The sequence below is a fragment of the Micropterus dolomieu genome, linkage group LG06 (genome assembly GCF_021292245.1).
Source record: "Micropterus dolomieu isolate WLL.071019.BEF.003 ecotype Adirondacks linkage group LG06, ASM2129224v1, whole genome shotgun sequence".
Taxonomy (NCBI): Eukaryota; Metazoa; Chordata; class Actinopteri; order Centrarchiformes; family Centrarchidae; genus Micropterus; species Micropterus dolomieu.
The window spans coordinates 5,279,890-5,305,678 of record NC_060155.1 but is presented as its reverse complement, the minus strand read 5'-3'; the positions used below and the strand labels follow the sequence as shown (position 1 = coordinate 5,305,678).

The 25,789-nt window shown below is 40.5% G+C and overlaps 1 protein-coding gene and 2 non-coding genes across 10 annotated transcripts in view; 1 reads left to right on the top strand and 2 right to left on the bottom strand.

Annotated features, from left to right (window-relative positions):
• Positions 1–25,789, top strand: part of LOC123971870 (contactin-associated protein-like 4) — a 156,039-nt gene that overhangs the window by 75,722 nt on the left and 54,528 nt on the right. For all 8 annotated transcript variants that reach the window (XR_006825316.1, XM_046050900.1, XM_046050899.1 and 5 more), the window contains 8 exons: positions 345–538; positions 6,654–6,801; positions 11,248–11,454; positions 16,645–16,835; positions 16,949–17,095; positions 19,324–19,591; positions 19,856–19,999; positions 21,166–21,337. Coding sequence is in view for 7 of the 8 variants with exons in the window: in XM_046050898.1 (XP_045906854.1) it covers positions 345–538; positions 6,654–6,801; positions 11,248–11,454; positions 16,645–16,835; positions 16,949–17,095; positions 19,324–19,591; positions 19,856–19,999; positions 21,166–21,337 (1,471 nt within the window). In the remaining variant the exon portion in view is untranslated. The remainder of the gene's footprint in view (positions 1–344; positions 539–6,653; positions 6,802–11,247; positions 11,455–16,644; positions 16,836–16,948; positions 17,096–19,323; positions 19,592–19,855; positions 20,000–21,165; positions 21,338–25,789) is intronic.
• On the bottom strand, positions 24,322–24,404 carry trnal-uaa. Its single transcript has one exon. It is a non-coding gene; the product is annotated as a tRNA-Leu (tRNA).
• On the bottom strand, positions 24,618–24,700 carry trnal-uaa. Its single transcript has one exon. It is a non-coding gene; the product is annotated as a tRNA-Leu (tRNA).

Genomic DNA, 25,789 nt, shown 5'->3' with positions numbered 1-25,789 from the left:
ATGCTGATTGTATTGCGTATTTTCATTTCCCAATATGCATGTGTTTCTCAGAGCGATATGAAAAGAAGCACATGCCTGATGCCACTGTGGGTCATTTAGCAAATTTAAATGATTTAAATTCCTCAGGATTTGTATCCCATTGGAGGCTCAAAATGGATTTAAAGATGTTTGCGGTTGTTCAATCAATTTTCTTCACTCTGCTTTTTACAACAGCAAATAGTGATTTTTATTCAGAATGAAAGTTCAAGCAAAGCAATCCATTTTCCAGCATCTACCAAAGCTCATTTCATCTCCTCCCAGATTGATGGAATAAATCATGTATGCTGGTTTTTCTCTCCCTGCAGGAGCTGGAGGTTGGTCTCCTCTCACGTCAGACAGGTACCAGTGGTTGGAGGTCAGTCTTGGTGAGCGGACCAAGATCACTGCTGTCGCTACTCAGGGCCGCTACGGCAGCTCTGATTGGCTGACGTCGTACCTGCTGATGTTCAGCGACACGGGACACAACTGGAAACAGTACCGGCAGGAGGACAGTACAGGGGTGAGTCCATACTGAAACAAACAGTTCCATCAAAACTACGTCACTGACTTAATTTTTTATGGCTACACTTTTGTTCTTGCATTGCCTCTATTTCCCCTGAGGGACCAATGAACATCATCATATTTTGTTTTGTGTAATTTACATGAAGCTGTCATGTTGAGGCTGTGCTGTACAGTGCTACGTGGCTCCATACATCTTGCACAGGTAAACTCAAGCCACCACAAATTAATCTTTTCATTTAAAACGTACGGACCATTGTTGTTGCTGCATTAGCTGCTGATCACAAGCTGAGAGGCTGTCAAGAGGCACAATTTATTTATGGCCTGTACTTGCATAACGCCTTTCTAGTCTTCCGACTGATTGCAGAGGCTAAGGTGCCCACTGCTCATCAGAAACAGAAATTAACATTCACACATAAGGTTGGGATTAAGGACACTTGCAGACTGGAAGAGGCAGGGGATTGAACCCCCAATCTTTTGATTTGTGGGCAACCAACTCTACCTCCTGAGCCACAGTTAGCGGCTATGGTGTTGCTCTCTCTTTGGCTTTTTAAAGAGGCACTAAGCATGTTTAGCTACAAAGTGACACTGGTTGTGTCATATATAACAGATTATGTGTCTCTTTACTTGCCAGTATTTTTGATGGGAAATATAAAAAAATATTGCTCATACATACAAATACACTGTATGTAGGTTTGGTACTTGGTACTTTGGTATAAGACAATTATGGACTTCCAACCCATACATGATATAGATGAAATTTTACAGTAACTACAAACAAAGTATATACAGTTTTTAGAATTAATTTTAAAGTAAATGAAATTTCAAGTGGATTAAACTATTGTGGCTGGCGCAGTGGTACAGTGGTTAGCACTGTCGCCTCACAGCAAGAAGGTTGCCAGTTCAAACTCTGGTTGCCCCTTGCCTTTCTGTGTGGAGCTTGCGTGTTCTCCTCATGTCTGCGTGGGTTCTCTTCAGGTGTTCAGGCTTCCTCCCACCATCCAAAGACTCGGTGATTTGGTGTCTCCAAAATTGTCCTTAGGTGTGAGTGGTTCTTTGTCTATGTGTGGCCCCGTGATGGACTGGTGACCTGTCCAGGGTGTACCCCGCCTTTCACCCGGTGTCAGCTGGGATTGGTTCCAGCCCCCCGCAACCCTGTACGCAGGATGAGCGGTTGACGATGGATTGATGTTACAGCAGCCTTAACTTCAGGTTCACAGCTGCTTAGACGCACAAAAGTTTGCTTCAAAGTTCAAACTTGTTTTTAGAGACAATCTTACACAGAAGCAGTTCCACACATTAGGGATGGGTATCGCTAATCGATACCTTTATGGTATCGACCGAAACAGCGCAGTATCGAGTGGAATTGAAACATCTCCAGTCAAACCAGTACTTCAATTGATACTTTTTGTAACCAGATCGCAGCAAAAAATGACTATTTGCATGGTTTTGCTTGCAGCCAAAACCGCAAAAAACAAACAGAAAGAAAGAGAAGATGTGCCTGCATCATAAACTGTATAAAAACATTCCTGCATGCGTTGAGTCCCCTCACCTTCAGCTGAGGTCTCAGGCACGTTCGTCACTGTTGCAAGTTTATCACCACAAGCTTGGCTTTCCCTCGGTACTGTACATTTGTATTTGCTGTTCACATCACTCGTCACTGATCGATCGCTGCGTTCCATCATATCAATTAAACACTTTTGTGCCGCAGCAGCGATCAGCTGATTTTCCTCACGGTGGAGTTGGTTTGATTGGCTGGACGTGCAGCCTCTCTTTTCCTCTGTTTGTGTCTTTAGTGTAGTTTAGTGACTTGTTTAAACAGACTCCTTACTCGATTTATACTTATACCTGTTGTTTCACTAGCAGAGACAGAGACAAAATAATTTTCTGTTGTTTACTTTCAACACTCAGATCTAAAATTACTTTAAATTTATTTCCCACAACTTATTTGGTCACTAAACTATTTCACTCCTCCTCTCTCATTCAAATATAAAAAATTTGCAAGCTGTAGTCTTTTCCCTTATAAATACTACCCATGAGGATGACCTAATTAGGATGAGGAGCGATCTGATACAATTTCCTAAACTTAAACAACTTTTATGTAACAGTTATTTGAAACAAGAAAAAAATAAAATAGATAACCTTGCTTGTCCATAACAACAATAAAAATAATAATAGGTTACCAATCAACTACTATGGCTTCAACAGGTGGCATTTTATGCAAGGTATCGAATGAAATACTGTATCGGTATCACTTTAAGGGTTCTGGTTTTGGTACTGGTATTGTAAAATTTTAAATAATACCCAACCCTACTGCACAGTCAAACAAACTCTACAGGAAGAAAGCTCTTGAGTTTGGTCACCTGCTGACATGAAACTTGGAGAAGATACAGCATGTCTGTAAGATTTATAGACCTGCCTGTTTTTCCCAGTGAAAAGCATCCAGTTTGAGCTCTCTCCTTTATCTGACGTCCTTTTCTTTATGTCTCAATCTCTTTCCCGATCTCAATTTACTCCTCACTATAGAGTTAACTAATGAGCGTTTGGTGAAGTTCACATCCAGTTAATCCAACAGTCAATACATCCTTACTTGAAAAGATTGTTACACCAAGGCCTTTACTTCTACCTGAGTATCATGTTTACTAATCATGTTTCGACATTAGCAGGACATTTTATTACTTTTTCCACCACTGATCATGAGTAACAATGTTGCAGGAACATAGCACAGCATAGACCGAAAGGGAAAAGGCTCAGCTTGTCCCTGTAGAACTGATTAATGAAGAAATCCGTCAGAAGGACAGCAGAGGCGGTGAAGCGGTGAAGCGTCACCTCCCACCTCCTGGTAGACACAGAACTCCCCTTCAGTGTTTTCCCGTCACACAAGTGTCGTGTTGGACTTGTATTTGTCCCACTGTAGTGATGGAACATGGTTCAGTCTACAGCCACAGGAATACTAAGTAGTTTTGATCTTGTTTGTGTAGGAAGCAAACGCAGGGATGAATCCTGTCAGCACAGAGAGCCAAAAGATGTTTCAGTTTCTCACCTGCATGCTCCCAGCGAGCCTTATACCAAATCACTTGCAGTGCAACAAACATGGGAAAAGTGTAATACTTCCTACTTTTTGCGTGGACATTTATCCAGGATTACACTACATCTGTTACAGCAGTTCAGAGAGGAGCTTTTGATTAGAAGTCGAGCCGAGGCAATTTCCTCATGTGGAGGGAATCCAGCTAATCTCAGGACTTCTCTGAGGGAGCAGAGAACAGCTTCTCACAGCTTAAAAACATGTTGATCTGACACTCTGAAATGTGGGATTGTGCACAGTTTACAGTAAAGTGCTTCTCTACTACTGTGTATTAGTCAGCCAATCTTACACAGTCCGTCAGAGGAAGAAAGGTGATGGGAGAGCTGTTGGATCAACGTCCACTGGGCTTCTGCCTTAGAGGCCTGAAGTCAGGGGAGGAAGTATGCTGTTTTCTCTTCTCCACTTTTTCTCTTGTCTGAAGCCTGTGGGTACTTGAAAATATAGCAATCCATCTTTTCTTTATTGTCTCTCTCCTCTTTATCGGTTTGTTTCCTCCTGCCTGGAAGGCTGGGGATGACGAAACGAGTGCTGCTCTTTTTTACTTTTTCCCGTTCTTCTCAAATTTCCTCTTTCCCTTTACTTCCTCTTCTCCTTTTCTGACGCTGCTGCTTTTCTCCCTCTTACTCTCAGCATGAGATTTTCTTTCCCTTTCATTTTGTCCCTCTGTCATTTCCCTTTGATACTCACTGAATAAACTTCTGCCTTTATTCTTTTCTACTATTCTGTCCTTCACATTCATAGTTAATCTCTCTCACCATGTCTCTTTCACTCTTTTTTGCTCATCAAAGGTTGCTGTTGAAGAATTCACATCATCTTTGTAGAAGTAAATGAGATTCGGTCTCCTTTCCTTATCTGCCTCTTCAGTATCTGTCACGTAACAACATAAAAGCATTGGTCATTTATTCAAGCACTTAAATGGCCCATGATGTCTTCTTCTTGACAAGGATGCTGGAAAAGTTGTATAACACCAGAAAAAAGAGGAGGTCAGGTTTGATTGAGAATCCATGTGAACAAAAACGCAGGCTATATACATTGGTGTCTCCAAAATTGTCCTTAGGTGTGAATGTGAGTGGTTGTCTGTCTATGTGTGGCCCTGCGATGTACTGGCGACCTGTTCAGGGTGTACCCCGCCCTTCGCCCGATGTCAGCTGGGATTGGCTCCAGCCCCCGCACGACCCTGTACACAGGATAAGCAGTTGACGATGGATGGATCTCTACTCTGCCTAAGGCACATTGCATTAAGAAAGTTAAAAAGTCTCCTTGACATGATGATCTGTAGAAATGTGAAACATCTTGAGTATATACACTAAATAATGCATCACCTAATGGTTTAAATGAGGAATGTGTGGAAGCCCATTTATGCCAGTAAAAGGAAAAATAAAGAAGAAAGGTAAGCCGTGCAAATGGGTAAATCAACATTAGGTCAACTTACTAAGTCAAAATTAGGAGATAAAAGTATACATTTAGAATTAATAGTTTCATTAGCATATTTATGGCACGTGAGCAGCGCTCCTCATTTACAAAGCTTGACCGGATGTAAACGGAATATCTGACTCCGCCCACACGGCCACGAAGTCTGCAACAAGTTCGCGTCTTGCATCTGTCCATGTGGTTGCACTTCTTAGAGTTTGTTGAAGTGATCTTTGATATGGGGCCGCTCCGCCAAACCAATGGTAGAGGAAACACTGGTGGGTGTTATTTTGTATCATGTGATCTAAGCTGTAATTTTTTTGTATGTACGTATGGCCCATGTGGACGTTTGCCTGATGAATTGTGTAGGTTGAAACGTTTAATCATCAGCTCTTTTTAGGTGTTAGTTTAAGAAACCTTTAGAAACCTCTATAATTGTTTGTCAGCTTAAGAGTTCCCTCCATTAAAACTACAGTTTTTAGATTTATATGAATGTAAGATATCGGAAAGTCTTGTGAATAAGGCACGGTGTACTGGAGAAGGGCTGTAATTCATTTTGATGACGCTTCACATCTATCATCCTTTCATTCTGAATTTATCTTCCACTGAGGTTTTAAAAATGTTCCAAAAGGCCATGAGTTAGTAGTCTACTTATCATATGAAGGGGGTCCAACTCTACTCTCTCATGATTACAGAGGAATTAACAAGTTAATTGTGTGTCTACATTTTTATTGAGCAGTGGGAGAGCCAGTTAACCTGCATGTCAACTTCAAGGGAGCGATGTAATTAGGATAGATTGCCAGATGAGAGAGATAGAAAGAGATGGGAAGGGAGCGATCCATCAGGCATTCAGGCCAGTGTCAGAAAGAAACACCCAATCAATTGTCTGTTCATAGTCCAAAAAAAGAAGATTTTATTGTAAAGCAGGTTAATGAATCTGGCGGATCAAACCGCCAACCGTGTTATTGGCGGACAACCAACTTTACTTCCTGAGCCACAGCCCCACTGAGTTGTGCAAATCCATGCTGTGATTTACACAGTTCACCATGTACTAATAAGGAAAAAGTTGCAACTTGTCACACAACAGAGCTAACTTGTACGCAAAAAGATTAAAGAAGGATAATCTTTCAGGACCTTAGGGGCTCACTCTGAAATGGACCATTCTGTATAATCAGAACTTATATTTTTGAAACATTTTGTACTTTTTGCTGGTAATACTTTGGATACTAACGACTATTTTAATTGCAGGACTTGATAATAAACTTTTTTCAGTTTAAGTTTCTTTTAGCTTTCACAAAGTGCAGCATCTTTGAGATGGATGAGATTAAATGAAGAAAGATGACTAGAGGACTAGAATCAAAGAACCATTCTTTTTGTTTGATTATTTGTCTAGTGATTTTATTTATTATTTAATGAATTATAACCACAGCCTTTGTTTAAATAAACATTTAAATAACAATCCTATCTTTAGTTGGGTTGCATTTGATTTAAACAGCTGTGGTTAGTCTGAGATATATGCTTTTTAAAGTAATTGTGCTGAACTGTTTATATGTGATTTTTCCAGGTAGCAATAATGCAGACACATAATTAACAATTCCTCAATGTGTTTGTGTGTTTTCAGTCTTTTCCAGGTAACAGTAATGCAGACAGTGTGGTTCAGTACAAGCTGCAGCAGCCGGCGATCGCTCGCTTCCTCCGCCTCATTCCTCTGGACTGGAACCCCAACGGGAGGATCGGACTCCGACTGGAGACCTACGGATGTCCTTACAGTAAGTCTTCTCTCTCTTCTCCTTTGTTGGACTGACCGGACTCTCTAGAGTTGTCATCCAGCTGAAAAAGCCCTTGACACTGGTGGCTGACTGGTTTTATCTATATGACCTGTTGAGTTTGTTTACTGTCCCAAAGGGAAATGTAGTTTCCATGACATATCATTACAATGGGGTATTTGGAGAGAGAATCAACATCTCACTAGCCAATACATAACATATTTAATCTGGTTAAAAAGAAAAGAAACATTACATATCACACCAGTTAATTATATTTTGATTGCCCACAGATACAAAGAGCGACAAACACTTTCCGGCAGCCTTTCATTGGAAGTATTTTCATATTTTACAACTGATTTACTCTCTCACCTCTGTTATTAACGGTGAGAACAACATGTATCACACAAAACACATTGTGTTCACAATTTCCTTTGTGCCCCTTTATGTTGGCAGTGCCATCAGCTCTGGCATCAACACAATGAAATAAACGAACATCACGTTGTGCTTTATTTCCACAAATAAACGATCTTTGCCCTTTTCTCATTCTGTGTTTGTCAGTGATTGCTCCATCTTGGCAAACACAGAAAGAAAATGTATCACTCTTTTCTTAGAGCCAAATATCAATATAACAAATATCAACCTGTTCCTACTTAAACATTAAAAGCATGTTGTTAGTAGTAGTTTCAATTTGTCAGAGTTTACGATGAGCGTGACTTCACATACATTATATGCGCACTGAATATGACTCCTCTTCATCATTCTTCATCCTCTTCATGACTCAGTTGAAGGAGCAGGTGTAATATTTAGCCTCTCGGCATTAACTCCCTGTGGTGTCTTTGCCCCGATTTCTGTCCTCACCAGTTGTTCACTATATTGTCCTTCATGAAAACACAACATGCTCATGAATATCAAAAAGTCTGCACATTTTCATATATGCTCAAATGGATTTATCTAACAGTGAATATTAATGTGCAAACATGATTTTCATTTGGACTCTCTGTCTCTGGGATTCTATCCAAAGCTGTCCTCCTTTTATCAGTTTACTGGAAGCTTTGAAAAAAAAGTATGTTTGTTTTGAACACTGATTCTTGTAATACAAGAACAAAGGGTTGACATACACATGACGCCAACACAAATAAACAGGTTTCAAAAACTCTTGTGATCTTCATTTTTTCAGCTTTATTCCCACTAGTGCATTCCCCGGTTACAAGGACCGATGTGATGCCTCCCTGCGCTTTTTCGATAGTGCAGTGCTTGTTCAAAATGTGTCTCACATTGGTTTCATGTCCTACAGCATTAATAACACTGAAGCAACAGAACAACGGCGGAGGTACTGCTAGATATTCAGCGCTTCCTTAGAACTTTATAAAACTCTTACAGCTCCGTTTTAACACATTTTTTCCTAACATATATCAAACCTGCGTGATGACGATAACTGTGTTTCAACAATTCACTACTACATCGGAGCATATAAGCCCTGCACCCACGAGGGTACCTGAGCGGCTCACGCTGTACTGTCGTTTACTCAGTTTATTCATTCTGGAGCATATAAGCCGCACTGCTGTGCTCCCAAGAGTGTTCCCCGTAGGGATGGGTGTCGCTACTCGATACCTTTAAAAGGTACCGACCGAAACAGTCCAGTATCGAGTAGTATCGAAACGTCTGCAGTCAAACCAGTACTTCATTCGATTCTTTTTGTAACCAGATCACGCAGCCTTGGGTCCGCAGCAACACACCTGCTGTGTTTGTAGTCGATTGGATGAACAGTTCCTGACATAATCAAAATTCAAACACACACACACACACAAAGTTATTACAATTCATCCTGAGGGGGACAGGAATATGTGCACCAATTTCCACAGCAATCAATCCAAGAGTTGTTGAAATGTTTCAGTCTGTACTTGTTGAGTCGTTCTTTTGGATCATCACAGCGTTCGCCACTTTTACATCATCTCTGTGTCTAGTTTATGTTCCCAAATCTTGCACTGGAGTCCAGACTGTTCTCGTATTAGTTATTCATCATAGTGCTGGCCAAAAATCAAGGAACAATTCTTTTCTGCTGATACTTTTGAGAGTTTGATATGTACCGGGTCTGCACTGGTACAAACTGCCTCCACAATTGCCATATGCTCGAAAGACAGACACACAAAACCTTTGGCCTTCTCCGCATTCATATGTTACCAAACTAACTGCCAGACATCAAAATTAAAGTATTACAGCCTTAAACTCACTCGAGTACTGTGTGAATCATGTTTTCTTCAGTACTCGACCTGAGTCAACTCAACTGCTGCAGATACCAGCTCTCGTACGTATTTGGTCTGTTATTGCAACAACACAACATAAAATTTCATAATCCGCCTTGGCAGTTACCATTACAAGAGAATTCAGACAAAGAAAATCTAAAGAGAACATCGGAGTTCAGTCACTTCTTTTGTCAGGTTGAGCAGCTATAATTGTTACGTTCAGCCGGCAGGGCTGAACACAGGAGACAGACCCAAATGCAGACATAGAGATGGTACTGGTGATTACTGTAGTTTATTGCACAAAAACAGTGAAACTTACAGTGCAGGTGAAAACAAAGTCCAAAAATCCAAATGAGAAAGTAATCCCCAAGAAACCGGGAGACGTGAAACTAAACGGGCGACTAACTAGAGACTAAACTAGAAACACACAGAGACTCCTGTCGAAACAAGCTTAAATTCAAACAGCCACTTAAAGACAGACAACCGCTTAAATACACAGGTGAGGAAGAAATTAATTACACACAGGTGACACTACTCAGACAATCGGAGACAAGCACAGGAAGTAAAACATGACAAGAGACACTAGGGCACACTGACTACAAACAGGAAGTAAAGCTAACTGAAACACACGAGGACAAAGTCACAAAGTGAAACATAACACAGATAACAAGTGACTTGCTGACAAAAACCAACAAGAGTAACAAACACAGAGACAGTAAAACAATACTAGGAACACTGATGAATTCATAACAAGGCAACCTGACAAATAAACAAATGACCAAAGTAACACATACTACAGAGAAAAGCAAATGAAAGAGCAGGGAATGAACACAGAAACAAATACAAAACACACCCAACCAACCCAAACCCGTGACAATAATCAATATTTTTACAGGACCATATACACATAACTGCTTAAATGTCTCCTCAGCGCTAAAGAGTGTTTCAGTGTCTTTCACCTGGTTGTTTTGGTTTTCCAGATCACAACTTGGTTCATCAACTTGGTGGCAACGAGCAGGTTTAGGTAAAGAGCCAGATATTTCCCTCAGGAGTTGGTGGAGACCAAAACAGAGATAAAAGAAGAGTAAATATTAGACTTACATTCACCAGGTGGCCAAAACACGATTTCAGATGAATAATAATGTTAACTCAGCATCTGTTGTGATGTGTAAGTAGGCAACTGTTTGCTAACAGGCTCACCATACAAACTTTGTAAGGTAATATTGTGAGTGGAGTTTCTACTGTCCCCCAGGTGGTTAATGCATGTTTGAATTAAGGCTACGAAACATTAACTTTTTGTTGTTAAAAACTGTGCGAGGTTAATAACTTGTCAGTTGCTGGACTAAACATAAGGTAAAGGCAAACCCAATTAACGTTCCTGCCACAGGATGTTTCCCTGGACTGTTAGGCATATTGTTGCACTTGCTATAAGCAGAACAGAACGATATGTAAGCACCAGACTATTCTAATTATAATCAGATAAAACATAATATTCTTGCATGAAATGTAATCCAGGACTTAGGAATTAGAATGGCTTGGTAGTATATAAAGTGGTAGAGTAGACTTGAAGTAATGCTGAGCTTCATCCTGCTGCTCTGCAATCAGCAGGAAATACACTGTACAATCCAATAAGAGCATTACTGCAAGCAAAGTGGTTGTGTGTTTGTGTGTAAGTCTTGGCATTAGGGAGTCAAAGCCTTGCCAAGTTCATTATAAAACGTTCAGTCAGAGAAATTAGTTGTACGGCTATAAAGGAAATTGATGCTGAACTCAGCTGCTGCTCCTTTTAAACAATTCAGTATCTTCAATCCATTGTTTACAGCCTACGCTCAACACACACTGTTTACCTCCCCTCACCTCACTTCATCTGGTCCCAAATCCCCAGCGAGCAACGGAGACACTGAGGTGAAATTTTATTGATGAAAAGTGATAAATGGAACACGTAGTCAGTCCTCACTGTCTGTTGTATCCTCTGCTGCGACCTCGACATCACAGCAACAGGGAGAATTCTGTGCAAATCATATCATCATATTTCTCTCACCTGAAATTAACTCTGAGGACTGCAGTACGTTCCTCCGCACTGACAATGTAAAAATAAGAGAAATTTGAACACAGATTGTCACCTGATCAAGAGGAATGTGTTCACTGTTAAGCTCTTGGTTTGTTGTTACAGTGTGGTCTCTTCTGACTCTGTTTTGTCTTTCAGCCTCTGATGTGGTGAGCTTGGACGGCGGCAGCAGCAGTCTGGTGTACAGGTTGAGTCCTGGGCCGAGGCGGACGTCCAGAGATGTCATCTCACTGAAGTTTAAAACCCTGAGGAATTCTGGGACACTGCTGCACGCAGAGGGAGAGGGAGGACGCAGCCTCAGTCTGGAGTTAGAGAGAGGAAAGCTACAGCTGCTGCTCAGACAAGGTACAACACACCAGATATTAAATGTTATTAGAATTGGTGCCTGTTTACTTACAGTTGTTCCCAAGATGATGAGAAGTTAATTGAAGACGGCAAAGCTTCTGAATTCATTTCTTCATTAAAATAGATAACCATGTGCCAGATTTTCTTTATTTAGTGGGCCATGAGAAAATAGCTAAATACGTCTCTGATAAGGAACATGACATTTCCATCTTTACCACCCAGCAGATATAGTATTTACCCACTACTTACAATATCTTTTTTTCTGATATCCAATGAAAAAAAACAACAATTTGATCATTTAGTTTGTTGTTTGTTGTTGAATTTGTAATGTGAAGTTCTTTATGGTTGTCTTCGCACAGAACATCTGTATAAATTGGAGGGCAATATAAACTCTGAGATAACTTTAGATTGGTTGTGGTTGGGTGAGATGGACGACACGCACGCTGCCGCCTGATTGGTTTAAATCTTGGCTCACACTCTGCTGCTGCATCTCTGTCTAGTTACCGCCATGATGGATGTTACCCATTCACTGTAGCATGTGTTAGGGCCGGACTTTGCAAGGCTTGATGCATGGCTTACAGAGCTCTCTCTGTGTGTGTGTGTGTGTGTGTGTGTGTGTGTGTGTGTGTGTGTGTGTGGGTGTGGGTGTGTGTCGGGTTAAACCAGAGGTTGTCAAGCTGCCATGCTGAATCATCACCATATGGCTCACCTCTCACAGGGAACCCCATCTGGCTGCTGAAATATTCTCTCCATCCATCCATCCATCCATCTATCTTTTTGCCCTCTCTCCACTTGACATCTCCCAAATCTTTTTCCCCCATCCCCTCCTCTTTCTTTTTATCTTTCCTTCTGTTCACCCTCTCACAAACGCTCTATATCCCAGCATCCTTACCTGCCTTCATCCATTGCTCTATCATACGTTTATCCTCCCTTCTATCCATCTGCCGCCCACTGTCCTCTGTCTCTTCTCCTCTCGCAGAATGTAAACTAGAAATGACTTCACTTCATGAATATATGACAGCACATCCTTCACACTTCATATTTTAAAGAAGGTTTATGACATTTTAAGACAACTATGTCCCCTTAAACACAGAGAGCATCTGTGGATCACCTTGACAAATGACCCACACATTCCATGAACGTTTTTATCGTCAAGTGGATCACCTAGAAAAACTGTCTATGTCACGTCCAAGGAAAACCGGTGATTTAAGTGTAGACTGTTCCCCCTGAATCAGATTGAGTCACCTTCAGTGACTGCAGCTAAGTGAGGTATAGAAGAAGAAGAAATTCTAGAAGAGAGATTGAAGGGAGCTCTGCTTCTGCTGCGACAGACCAACAGTGGAAACAACAAACAGCCTCTCTTCGTTCCGTGCCTGTTCACTTCTGTTTTCCTCCTTTTATGTTCTAATTACTGTTGTGTGTCTTTGTCTCCAGAGATCTCCCATTGCTATATTTCTGTCCACATCAGAAGAGGCCATTTGCCTTTTTTTGGCTCCTCTCTTGTCCTATCTCTCTGTCCCTGACACACACACACACACACACCCTTTTGATATTCCCCATTAACTCTTTTGTGTTCCTCTTCCTTTATTGTTATACATCTGTCGTTTGGATATGCCAACACAACTCTTTCCCAATTTTCTTGTGTTTTTTTATTTATTTTGTTGAAAAGTGGCCATGAGCCTTTTTCAGTTCAGTGTCTTTCAACTTCCTGTCTCATACTTTCTACTTTATTTCTCTCTCTCTTTCTCTCTGCATGAGTTTTTTAGGGCACACGTTGTGTAATTTAGGTCACCTGCTGTGTGCATTGACCATAAGGCCTCTCTGCTTTGTTAATACTAACACATCCAGGTCTGACCCCCTGGAGCAGATGCAGTCACTTTATGAGGCAACTCTGAGTAACAGCTCTGCACAGAGACAGCAACTCTGTCCTGGATAACGGAGGAAACAAAACACTTACAGCCAGAAAGATGATGCTTCAGACAATGCAAAACTTCTATTCAGTTTAGTCGATCATTTAATATAGTGAGAGTGGACGTAAATTACACTACAACCACTACTTCTACTGTCCATATGAAGACATTTTCTATCTTTTTTTTTTGCCAGTGTTTCTCATTTTGTCATTTGTACACCATAACTGGTGAAACATCTTCCAGAACATCAAGCGGTGGTATTACGCTTGATGCTGGAGCAGATAAAGCTTTGTATTGACTCGTGAATCATAATCTTAATGAAATTCAAGTCACACACTGGGTGAAGGAAAGGTTCACGTTTCATAAGTCACCAGTCTCCTACTTTGCTGCACTGCAGGGTAATATTAAGTGGACACTGCACTGGTAGATTATCGTTCACCACATATCATATTACCCACACAATAAAAGCAGAATTTTAGTAATTTGAAGTACCAATTTACAATACTGATTTAAAAAATGCTGACCCCCGGATACTTAGCAGCTGTTAGATGAAGCAGGATGTGACTTCCCTGTGACATTATTAGCTTTATAGTAGAACTAAAAGCTGGTAGATTTTGTGAAATGAACACTTGTATGTAACGCTAGTTTACATTGTCCAAGTCATTATCTCCCTGTGCTCCTCATATTTTAAATTTCATCACTTTTAGTTTGGCGGATTAAGTGACAGACAGGAATCCATTTCTGAAATAATTATACCTGCCTGTTTTCTGATAAGGGCTGCCACTGTCTTCCTCCATAATCAGATTTTGAGCACGCAGAAGAGCAGACAAGATACGATGAGGTGATACTGTCTTGAGGACATGTGAAGATCGATAAAGTTATATCAGCACTGTGATGTTGGGACATGCACATCCAATCTGATCCCCCTCGTCATGAGGGGAAAATGCTGCAGTCGTTAACAATTTAAGCTGGTTCTAACTTCAACTACTGTACTAGTTAAACTTTATCCAAAGCTTTTTCTGAACACATTTGCCTGCTTGTACAACCAAACCAGTGCAACCATAGTCTGTGTCTTTTGGCCAACATTCAGCTCTACCAACATGAGCTGTAGTTCAAATAGAATCAAATTCTATTCATAAAAAACAGGTCCTGGTCACAAGAAAGAAGCTAATATCAGAAAATGCTAACTGACAGCATAAAGGGATACTTCTTTCTCTTCTCTCATTGTTGTCTGGTAGGACATTGGATGAATTTTTATGATGAATAGTCTTGGGAGTTTTAAAGTACAGCAAGTCACGTCATTATCACAATACTTCCCAGAATTTCCTGATAAGTCCTTGTGAGAAGTAGTCTGGCATTGTGAGTCTAGAGTTAAGTAATCTATGACTTTAATTGGTCCATTTTGTCACAAAAGAATTTCAACAGCATTATCAAATCTGTGGCAGCACTGTGGCCTGTTTCAAAAGCATCAAAACGAATTTTATAATATGGACAACAATGACAGCTAATGGTTATACAGTATTTCACAATTCAAAATTCTGATGTTAATAATAATAATAGTGCTTTTCAAGTGTCTGTCACGAGAACAACATCAATCGACGCTGGCGATTCCCTGTTTGGCAAACTACAAAGAAAATACAGACCGATAGATGAAGAGAAGGCTAGAGATGGTTCTATATATCAATATGAGTAGACTCCATCATACGGCAATCCTCATCTCTTCTATATTTCCTACAACACAACCATTGTTCCATTATCAATGCCATTAATTTGTTTTTAAGTCTTGCTGTCGTTCCTCTCATATTCCAGACTGTAATCAAAGCACAATAAATGTGTTGACAGGACAGACTTCTCTTTTTTCATGAGGTCCACGTCTCAACTTTCTCTCTCTCTGGATGAAGTTGTTTTTCTCACCCAAGCTGGAGTCACATATATCACATCACAAAATGAGCTGAAATATCAAAGATACATTTGTCCATCATCTTCCAAACTGTCTCTGTTTCTCTCTTTGAAGTTGGAATTGTCTCTCCCTGAAGAAAATCTAATACATTTTTAATGGTTGACTGTATTCAGCTCTTTGTACAGTTCCTTCTCTCAGCAGAAACACAAAGTTTCTCTTCCAGTACTTTGGGGGGATGGATCTACTTATTTGGACCGGCTGGTGCTCATCTATCATTAATGATGTCTCGCTTTGTTTCTTCTACATTAGGGATTATCACATATTTGGCTTTAGTTCTCAGTGTGCAGCTATCCCGTAGTCCCTAATGAGATGAGAGAGGGTGACCTCGGCATGATCCTCTCTGTGGGATACTGTGTAAAGTGAAATATTTAGACACAACATGGAGGCTGGTGTGTTGTAGCTGCCATTGGGCTTGCGTTCCCTCGACACCAGGTCAGATTGTCCAAAAGAAGCAGACTTGCCGGTGAGATAATGAGAAGATGACAAACAGACTGTCAGATCAGATGACTAAACATAGAAACGGAGAAAACAGCTAAGCACATTACACATCTAAAAAGAAAGAAATTACTTGTTGTTATGCCTAATAGAAGCAAACCTACATATTAAATAACCAGAATAACAGAATAACACTGAAAGAACAAACAAGACAAATAACTTGAAGAAAGCTAATGTTTCATTTTATCTTGTCTCCTTTCATGCATAAGGTTTTTTCTCTTCCTTTTGAATGTGGAGTTCAGACTTTGCAAATGATAGAATGGTGATGTGCTGATTGAAAGACTGTCTCTGTTATTTCCATTTCTCACTGTGTGATTGGTCTTCAGTAACAGTCTTTATCCTTTCCCTCCTCCCCTTCATGTTTTTTTGATTCCTCCATCCGCGGGCTTTTTTTCATCCTTTGACGTCTGTACCTTCTCTTTGCTCATCTAATCTTCCTCCTGTGGTTTGACACCTTCCCTCCTCCTCCTCACCTTCTCTATACACCTCTACATCCTCCCTGTTCCTGCCCTTTCTTCTTTACTCCACGTTCCCTTACTTCTTGTCACCTGACTTTCTCCTCATCTTTCCCCTCTTCATCTTTGTTTTCCTCTGAATGCCCTCTTCTCCAATTTTTTGCCTTCCCTTTCTTTCCCATTACTCACTCATTTTGTTTTCATGTCCTTCCTCTGTCCAATCATCACCCTCCCTTCCTCCTTTGCCTTTTTGTCTGTCACCTCCCTCTTCCTCTTCACCTGCTCTTTTCTCTTGCTCTTGTTTCATTGCTGGTCTTACCTCCTATCCACTCACCCTTCTGGTCCTCCTTCTTCTCCTCCTCCTCCTCAGCATCTTCTCCTCCAAGTAGGACTTCATCCCCCGAACCCCGGCGTCTTGCTTCCCTCGGCAGCCTGTTAGATGATCAGCACTGGCACCATTTAGCAGTGGAGCGGCGCAGCTCTCACCTCAACCTCACTGTGGACAAACACACAGAGAGGGTTCAAATCCCTGCAGAGTTCAGCCACTGGGACGTTGAGCAGGTGTGAGGAAACACACCAATCTGACACAAAAACAAAAACATACAAAAGCATATGCATATCCATTAAAACAGCAAATATATTTCATTCTTCTTCTTGTTTTTGTCTCCATACAGCTCAGTGTAGGGGCAGTCCTGGACCTCCGTTCTCAGAAACCAGTCGTCTCCAAGAGGAACTTTCATGGCTGCCTGGAAAACCTGCTGTACAACGGCCTCAACCTCATAGAATTAGCTAAACACAATGACCATCAAGTTGCTGTAGTGGTGAGTACAATTTACCATAAACACTAGGGGTGTGACGAGACACAGCTCACGAGATTGAGAGGAGATTTTTAAGAAATCTTCAATGCTGAATTATAAGAGAAAATTGAGCGTTAAACAATTCATTTCCTGCATTCTGGTGAGTTTTTCTGCACCAATTCATTATTATATTTTTATTTTGATTCTGCACCAATTTATGATGGAAATGTTTTTATTTATGTAAAGCGAAACACAAAATTCAGGCGACAGGTGACAATTCAAAATGTAATGGAATACAATGCACTAAGGCTCTCAGGTACTCTGTGTTGCTGTTAGATGTCTCCTGTAGATCAGCTTTTCTCTTGTAATATCATTCCTGCTGAGTCAGCACACATGCAGTGTGATTTAGTCTTCCCCCTTCTTTGTGTCATTGTTTGGGTTAGATAAATGAATTCAGTTAGAAACTCCTGGAATTTAATAGCTCCTGTGTTTCAGCAGGTTTTCAGCTCATGTTCAAAATGTCCTGCCCATTCAAAATGTCAAGAAAAAAGTTGTAATTTTAAGAGAGTAACTTCATCATTTAATGTGAATTCAAAATCATTATTAAGTTTACCTGCCCTATACTCTGCGAATTACGTTTGACCTGCTGGTAGTATCCCCTTCAGACCATTTGGAAAAAGAAACAACATTTCTGAATAGGCAGAAATCTCTCCACAAAACCACACAGATGTTAACTTCAGCACCTCCGATAAAGCTCACAGTCCCAAACAGAGCAAGGTTGCACCTGAATGTTGTTTTTTTTTTTGACAAACTCAAAGAGAATTATCAGCCAACCTTGCAGCACCGGTGAGCTTTTTTGATTGCCTTTTAGCATAGTATTTTGGTTTTGTGGAGCATACTTTGCTGCCTGACCAGCACCATACAGCACACAGACGATGTTAGCAACTAGCTAGTGAGGAAAATAAAACATCTAGCAGCTAAAGAGACAGATATTTCCCATGAGAAGTGGGTTGAGACCGAAAAGGAGCTAAAATAAGAATGAATATTGGACAGTGCTCTTATTTAATCGTCAAATGCCAATGTTTCACTTTGTTTATATGCTTGTTGGGAGTGAATAGGTCAGACCTTAAATGGCAAAAATCAGCTGTGCACATACTTATCATCTGCAGATGATAAGTTATGATAATATATGAACAGTTGCAGGAGTTGCTTTTTTATTCCTCCGATGTGATGATGACAGACTCAGTCATCCAGGTCATAGTTATCCAACGAAGGTTGAGGTCAAGGGCAACTGGACCAGCATGTCTACATGCAGTTGAGTTCATACAGGCTGAAATGCTTGGAGCACTTGGAAATCACCTGCTAATGAGCTACTGGCTGGTTAACAAAGCAAACGAGCGCCTAACAAGGATGCTGACGCTTCCTTGTCTTTTTCAATAGAACCTTTAGATTTTTCTACAATGACAATGATTGGCCCAAACTCAGTGGAGAGCAACGCTGAACCATTTGTAATAAATGGTCTCTCATTACAGTAACGGAGCAGAGAGCAGAGAAGCAAAGATTCTTGATAAAAAAGCTTCAGAGATTCACATGCATGGCTGAAGATCTAATACAGGCCATTAGTTATAGTTTTAATATAGAGAGCACTTTTGGCCGTTCTTAAAGGCATGGTAACAAAATGTAGACGCAGAAGTAGAGCCTTCAATGATCTATGTGTGTATAGGTGTATGAGGGAGATTTTTGGTGTGCGTGTGTTAGTGAATGGCTTTTGGGGGATTTTATAGCTTTACATTTTGCAGTGGTGCTGCATCCTCCACAGTGTGCTTCCATATATCACTTTAACAGCTCAACAAAGGGCTTCTAGATGTCATCTGTGTTTCCGAAGTATTATAAAGATAACAGACTGATATTCCCAGCAGAGAGCCGGGACTGTAATATATTACTGCTGCAGCCTTAGCAACGGACCTGGTGTCATCACCACTACTCAAAACAATGGGCCGCAACGGAGATGTCTATAAAGTACTGTTCACATACATACCCTCCTCCCTCCACGCCTCTAAGCTGGGTGACATTTCTATTTACAGTTTGCATGCCTTTTATTCTCAAGGAGACTTGCTGATGAGATCATTGTGACATGAGGTCACATCGACACGCCCTCTGCAACTGATTAATATTCATGTTTTATGTTGTTTATCTCTCTAGTAATCATTTTTTTCTGTCCCACCTCCTCCTCCTCCATTCTGCATGTTTAGGGCAATGTGACCTTTTCTTGTGCTGAGCCAGTTTCCGTTGCCGTGACGTTCCCCGGCCCCCAGAGCTTCCTCCAGTTACCGGGAACGACGGCGTCCTCCTCGGCGGGCATATCCGTGGAGTTCCAGTTCAGGACGTGGAATAAGGCGGGGCTTCTGCTCACCTTCATGCTGCCTCAGGAAGGGGGCGTGGTCTGGCTGCACCTGAGTGAAGCCAGACTCCGACTACAGATCCATAAAGCTGGCAGGGCGCTGCTGGAGCTCAGCGCAGGTCAGTCTAACAGCCTATAAAATTGATTTGTAACCCCTTACCTCTTGTTACAATGCCTAAAAGGAACATCTTAACAGTCTACGTACATATAACTTTATAACTCCTAATGTCTAATCTTTAATGTAACCCTTAACCCCCTCACTTTAACCCCTCTAATCAATTTATGCTTAAGTCTTTTTGAAAACTTTGTAATACTGTTTTTAAACGCTACATAAATGAAATTCCACATGATGTAATTATGATTATTATTAAATGTTTTTCTAGGCTCTGCTCTGAATGATGGTCAGTGGCATTCAGTAGAGCTGAGCTCCAGACGAGGTCGCCTGACCATCGCTGTAGATAAAGAAGAAGGAGGCGTTGCTCATGACAGCTCCTCCGTCACTGCAGGAAGTCAGCTATTCTTTGGTGGTAAGAGTGAAACATATAATGTCAGAGTCTGTTATCAAGCTGTATAAGGTGCCAATAACTGGGCCGTTACTGTATACTAAAGTGAAAAGCAAGCAGGCAAATCTTTTACATCATTATACTTGACATGCCTCAGTAAAATTTTAATTAATATTCATTGGATATTCAAACAGTAGAAAATCTGACTTTTCAAGTCAGTTGTTTTGCTTCACATGATTACTGTTCTACTACTCCATTTTGCAGTAGGTCTGTGGTAGACAAGCTATATTTCATTCTCAACTTTATCAAATCTTTAGGCATTTTTACCTAAATGATTCATTGAATTTCCCTCATTTGTGAATTTCTCGATGCATGCCTTTTTATGTCTGAATATAAATGAAATTTCTCCCTTTTGATCCTGATGTCCGCCAAGGCCCAGGCTGTATATGTAATCCACCTGTTATTAAATTTTTTGAATTCACTATGGTTTTATATGAACTTGAAAAATGATTGCTAGAGAATCATATTTGCCCTGAAAGATGTGTATTAATATTTGAATATTGTTGACATTTTTAGTTATTGTACAGTACATTTGATGTTGTCAGTACTCACTTCTACAGTTGGGTGTGCACTGAGCCAAATTTAGCTTGTGGCTATTTTATAATGAAAGTTATTAAGTCTGCTTGATCTTTGCCTCTCTCTTTTCTCCCCTCCTCCCATTTTGCCTTTACTTGGTCCTTCTGTCATATTGCCCCCCCTTCCTTTCGCTCTCCTCTTTCTCTTCCTTTTTCTCTTTCTGTTTCAGTCTCCACTGGCTTCCTCACTTTCTCATTTTTTTTTTTTAAATCTCATCTTTTTTTGTCTTCTTTTTGCTCAGCAATATTCCAGTCCAAGCATGTAACTGCCTTAGGCTTTTTATCATCCTGCACATACACACTCACACATTTACACACACATTAAATGGACTTCTAAGAAATAGCCATCTTCCTTTGATCAAGGCTTGGCTTATATTTGCATTATTCTAGCCTCTTGAAAATGCACAAACCACCACAAATCACAGCTCAACCCTCTGTGTGGTAAAACACAGTTTCCCTTAATATTACTCTTTAGTATATCACAATAGATTTTAACCCTGATAGTGCATTTTAAACACTGGTGTCATGTCACTTTCTGTTTACTTTCCTGTCCAGGTTGTCCTCCTGAAGACGACAGTCAGGAATGTACAAATCCCTTCAACATCTTTCAGGGCTGCATGCGTCTCCTCAGCGTGGAGAACCAGCCAGTGGACCTGATCATGGTGCAGCAAAGACTCCTGGGAAATTACAGCCAGCTGCAGATCGACATGTGTGGCATCATTGACAGGTCAGAACCACCAAAACCCATCTCACTGGCCTACCACCAAACCATAATTTTACTCTCTTGCATTACTGAGCCACCAATGCAGATACACTTACCAATATATTCCTTGTGATACACAGTCATGTGCAGTTTCAATCATAAAATGTACCAGGCATTTGATCGTTCAGGGAATATGGTTCTGGAATACCTGGGAGTGTTCAATATGAAACATTTGGCACAGATGTAAATGCTTTTCCTCCCAAGAAAGCACTGTGCTTTGCAGTAGTCTGTGAGAAGCGTTTATTTTTCATGGTTGGAATGTCAGGGTGAAACATAAAGAATACAAACACTGCAGTTTTCCAAACTGCCATCACCATACAATACATTTCGTTTTTCACTTTTAATGCTTGTTGACCACTGTAGTAGGCACGCAGCTGTTTTGCTTTCACATACTCCTTTGGACTGCACTGAATTAAAAGCCTTTTATGCTCATTTTCATTCAAGCTTTACAGCGCTAATAGCCTTCTGTACCTTATGACAATAGACATTATCTCTCTATGTGCAGTGATCAACATTCTTCTCCCATAATTGGGATTTGAACCCATAAGGTCTATTGCATTTTCACTGTAACCACCCACAAATGTAATAAAATGTTGTTATCAGTCCAACAAGCTAATCAAGATCATCAAAACACAATAGTTGAAATAAAGGTGTATAAGCAGCATACTTTCTCTTAGCTTAGGGTTCTCACTAAAATCAACTGTTAGTGAGGAATAGCTTTGTGAATCGCTCTTAAGAGGAAACTCTTAGTTACGGGCTTTAGGTGCATTTTAGAAGGACTCATAGTGGTAAAACAAGACCCCTTGTGAATATGCCACTTGCCCATGTAATCATATATGAAACACATAATTCTTACAAAGAAGATATGCAACTCCAATTGGTAAGATAAAAACCCTTGTGAATATGGTCTCTGTATATATATGCCTGTGAAACATCAATTCCTTAGCCTGTGAAAGCCAAGTCAGCAGTATAGAAGGAAGTAACTGGATGTACAGTATAATTAATCTGTGATGGGCAATTGAAAGACTTTTTTTCTTACATTTTTTCTTACAAAAAAAGATAGATTACCAGGAGTGGGATTTGAACGCACAAGGACTTGGGTCCACCATACTGGTTACCTTACTGTAACCTTTTTTTGTTTTAGCTGAAACAAGATTATCAATGCTCATTGAAATACTATAGTTTTAGATGATAAGTAAAACAGTATGTTGATTTGAGAATAACTAATTACTCCCATGAAATGGTCAACAGAACTGACTACACAAAGGTATTTGTCAAGACACATCCCTTGCACAATGTAAACATCTTGAGCTTGTCATTAAGCTAGAAGGTTATTTTGTAGATGAAACTACACGTGGGTATTTATTTACCTATTGGGTCTGAAGTCCAACGCCTTAACGACTTGGGCATCCTGATGCCTTGTGTCACACACAGTCACATCTAAAAGACACTAAATACCAGAAATAGGATTTCAACACAGAAAGACATGTATTCATTGCATCATGAGTCTAACGCCTTAATCATCCAGCCATCCTGGCAGAGATGACGAGCATACAGTACAAATCAACAGTTTAGAAGGAAACCACTGCAAAGGAACATAGTCAAATACGATACCAGGAGTGGGGTTCTAACCAAGTGGGAAGCTTCCGGTCAGCGAACTGATGTGAACGCGGAAGTCCCTGAAACCTGCCTATCTATCGACCAGCCCACAGGGGGGCGACTCTTCTGGTTGCAAAAAGAAGTCCGGTTCCAGAAAGCAGAGTATGCTTCAGGGTGGGACTATCTATGATTGACAAGTCATTACCATGGCAACCTGTCAATCAGGCTAGAGTGACTCGTACCCACGGCACTGTGTAAATTTAACCAGCGCCATTGTTCGCTAGACATAATTGTCAGCCCTGTTAAAATGACTGAATTAACGTGAATTACAGATGCACCTAAGCTAAGCAAGCTAGCTAGCTCCACACACGGCCGTTAGTTCCAACATCTTGTCCAAATTTGGTCACGTCTGGTTGCAAAAAATCAACATGGCGGCGGCCTATCGGCCAAACTCGAGGATTCAGTCCACAAACCAATGGGTGACGTCACGATGAATACAGTTTATGGTTCAAACCCACAAGGGCACTGGCCTATACTGGTACCTCGTACTGATGTTGGAGTTGCAGTACAGTTAATCTTTGAAGGGCAATTGAAGGACTTTGCACTGCATGATGCCTGACGTGGGATGTGAACCCAGAACATGCATTCATTGCGTATTGAGTGCAACTGTGTGAGGGCAAAATAGCCTACTGTTATTTGTTCCAACCATTTGAGAGTTTTGAAGTAAAGAGCATGTTGATTTGAAGAATCCAAACAGCTCAACTAATCATTAATGTGAAGGCTCTGTGTAAAAGGTCAATCCGTTAACATACTAACCACAATAGGCCATGCATTTTAAATACTTGTTTGGTTGTAGCACTCACTAATGCTGCACAAGAAGTGAAGTAAGATGCAATCTGATCTCTCTTTGTGTCCACTTGAATATCCTCATCTTGCACTGTCAAACACTAAGCTTTTGCAAAAAAGAACAAATCTCATCAACCCCAGATATTCTTATGAGGAATGAAATCATGTAGCAAACACTTCTTGTGCTCAATTACTGTACCAGGAGAGGGATTTGAATCCATGTAAGCACATGCCCATAAGATCTTAGGTCCAGCAGTACAGTATTGTACACTTGATCGATCAATGGCTTTCTAAACTGAAGGATCTTGGAGAAGGACATGCATCTATTGCATCATGAGTCCAACACCTTAACGATTCGAAGTCTTACTGAAAAGATATACTACTCCTAGTGGTTAAGATAAGACCTCTTGTGAACATGGCTCCTGGGTATATATGAGTTTGACCTTAAATTTTCAAAGATTAATTTCTGAAGGTAGAGATGGAAGCATTACTGTCAAACAGGATACCAGGAGTGGGGTTCGAACCCACGAGGGCACTTGCCCATTGGATCTTAAGTCCAACGCCTTAACCTCTCGGCCATCCTAGTAGTGGAAAACGTCCTACAGTACAATTAATCTGCGAAGAACAATTGAAGGACTTTGAGAAACTTTTTAAGCAATACCTTAAAAATACACTACTCTTATCGGTAAGAAAAGAGCCTCTGGATATACTGTATGTTAGGCTAACCTTAAATTATCAAAGATCAATATCTGAAAGACAAATCAACAGTATAGATGAAAGCAACAACGGTCTAACACAATACCAGGAGTGGGGTTCGAACCCACGAGGGCACTTGCCCATTGGATCTTAAGTCCAACGCCTTAACCTCTCGGCCATCCTAGTAGCAGTAATGCTCCTACAGTACAATTAATCTGTGAAGAACAATTGAAGGACTTTGAGAAACTTTTTAAGCAATACCTTAAAAATACACTACTCTTATTGGTAAGAAAAGAGCCTCTGGATATACTGTATGTTAGGCTAACCTTAAATTATCAAAGATCAATTTCTGAAACCTGTGAAAGACAAATCAACATTATAGAAGAAAGTAACACGGCCAAACGCAATACCAGGAGAGGGGGTCGAACACACGAGGGCACTCTCCAATAGGATCTTAAGTCCAACTCCGTAACCTCTCACCCATCCTGGTAACGCTGCTAGAGTGACAGTACAATAAATCTTTGTATGGCAATTGAAGGACTTGGGGAAACTTGATCCTTGAAGAGGGATTTGAATCCACAAGGACATGTATTCATTGCATATTGAGTGCAACTGTGTGAGGGCAAAATAGCCTACTGTTATTTATCTGTTCCAACCATTTCAGAGTGTTGAAGTAAAGAGCATGTTGATTTGTTAAGAATCCAAACAGCTCAACTAATCATTTATGTGAAGGCTCTGTGTAAAAGGTCAATCCGTTAACATACTAACCACAATAGGCCATGCATTTTAAATACTTGTTTGGTTGTAGCACTCACTAATGCTGCACAAGAAGTGAAGTAAGATGCAATCTGATCTCTCTTTGTGTCCACTTGAATATCCTCATCTTGCACTGTCAAACACTAAGCTTTTGCAAAAAAGAACAAATCTCATCAACCCCAGATATTCTTATGAGGAATGAAATCATGTAGCAAACACTTCTTGTGCTCAATTACTGTACCAGGAGAGGGATTTGAATCCATGTAAGCACATGCCCATAAGATCTTAGGTCCAGCAGTACAGTATTGTACACTTGATCGATCAATGGCTTTCTAAACTGAAGGATCTTGGAGAAGGACATGCATCTATTGCATCATGAGTCCAACACCTTAACGATTCGAAGTCTTACTGAAAAGATATACTACTCCTAGTGGTTAAGATAAGACCTCTTGTGAACATGGCTCCTGGGTATATATGAGTTTGACCTTAAATTTTCAAAGATTAATTTCTGAAGGTAGA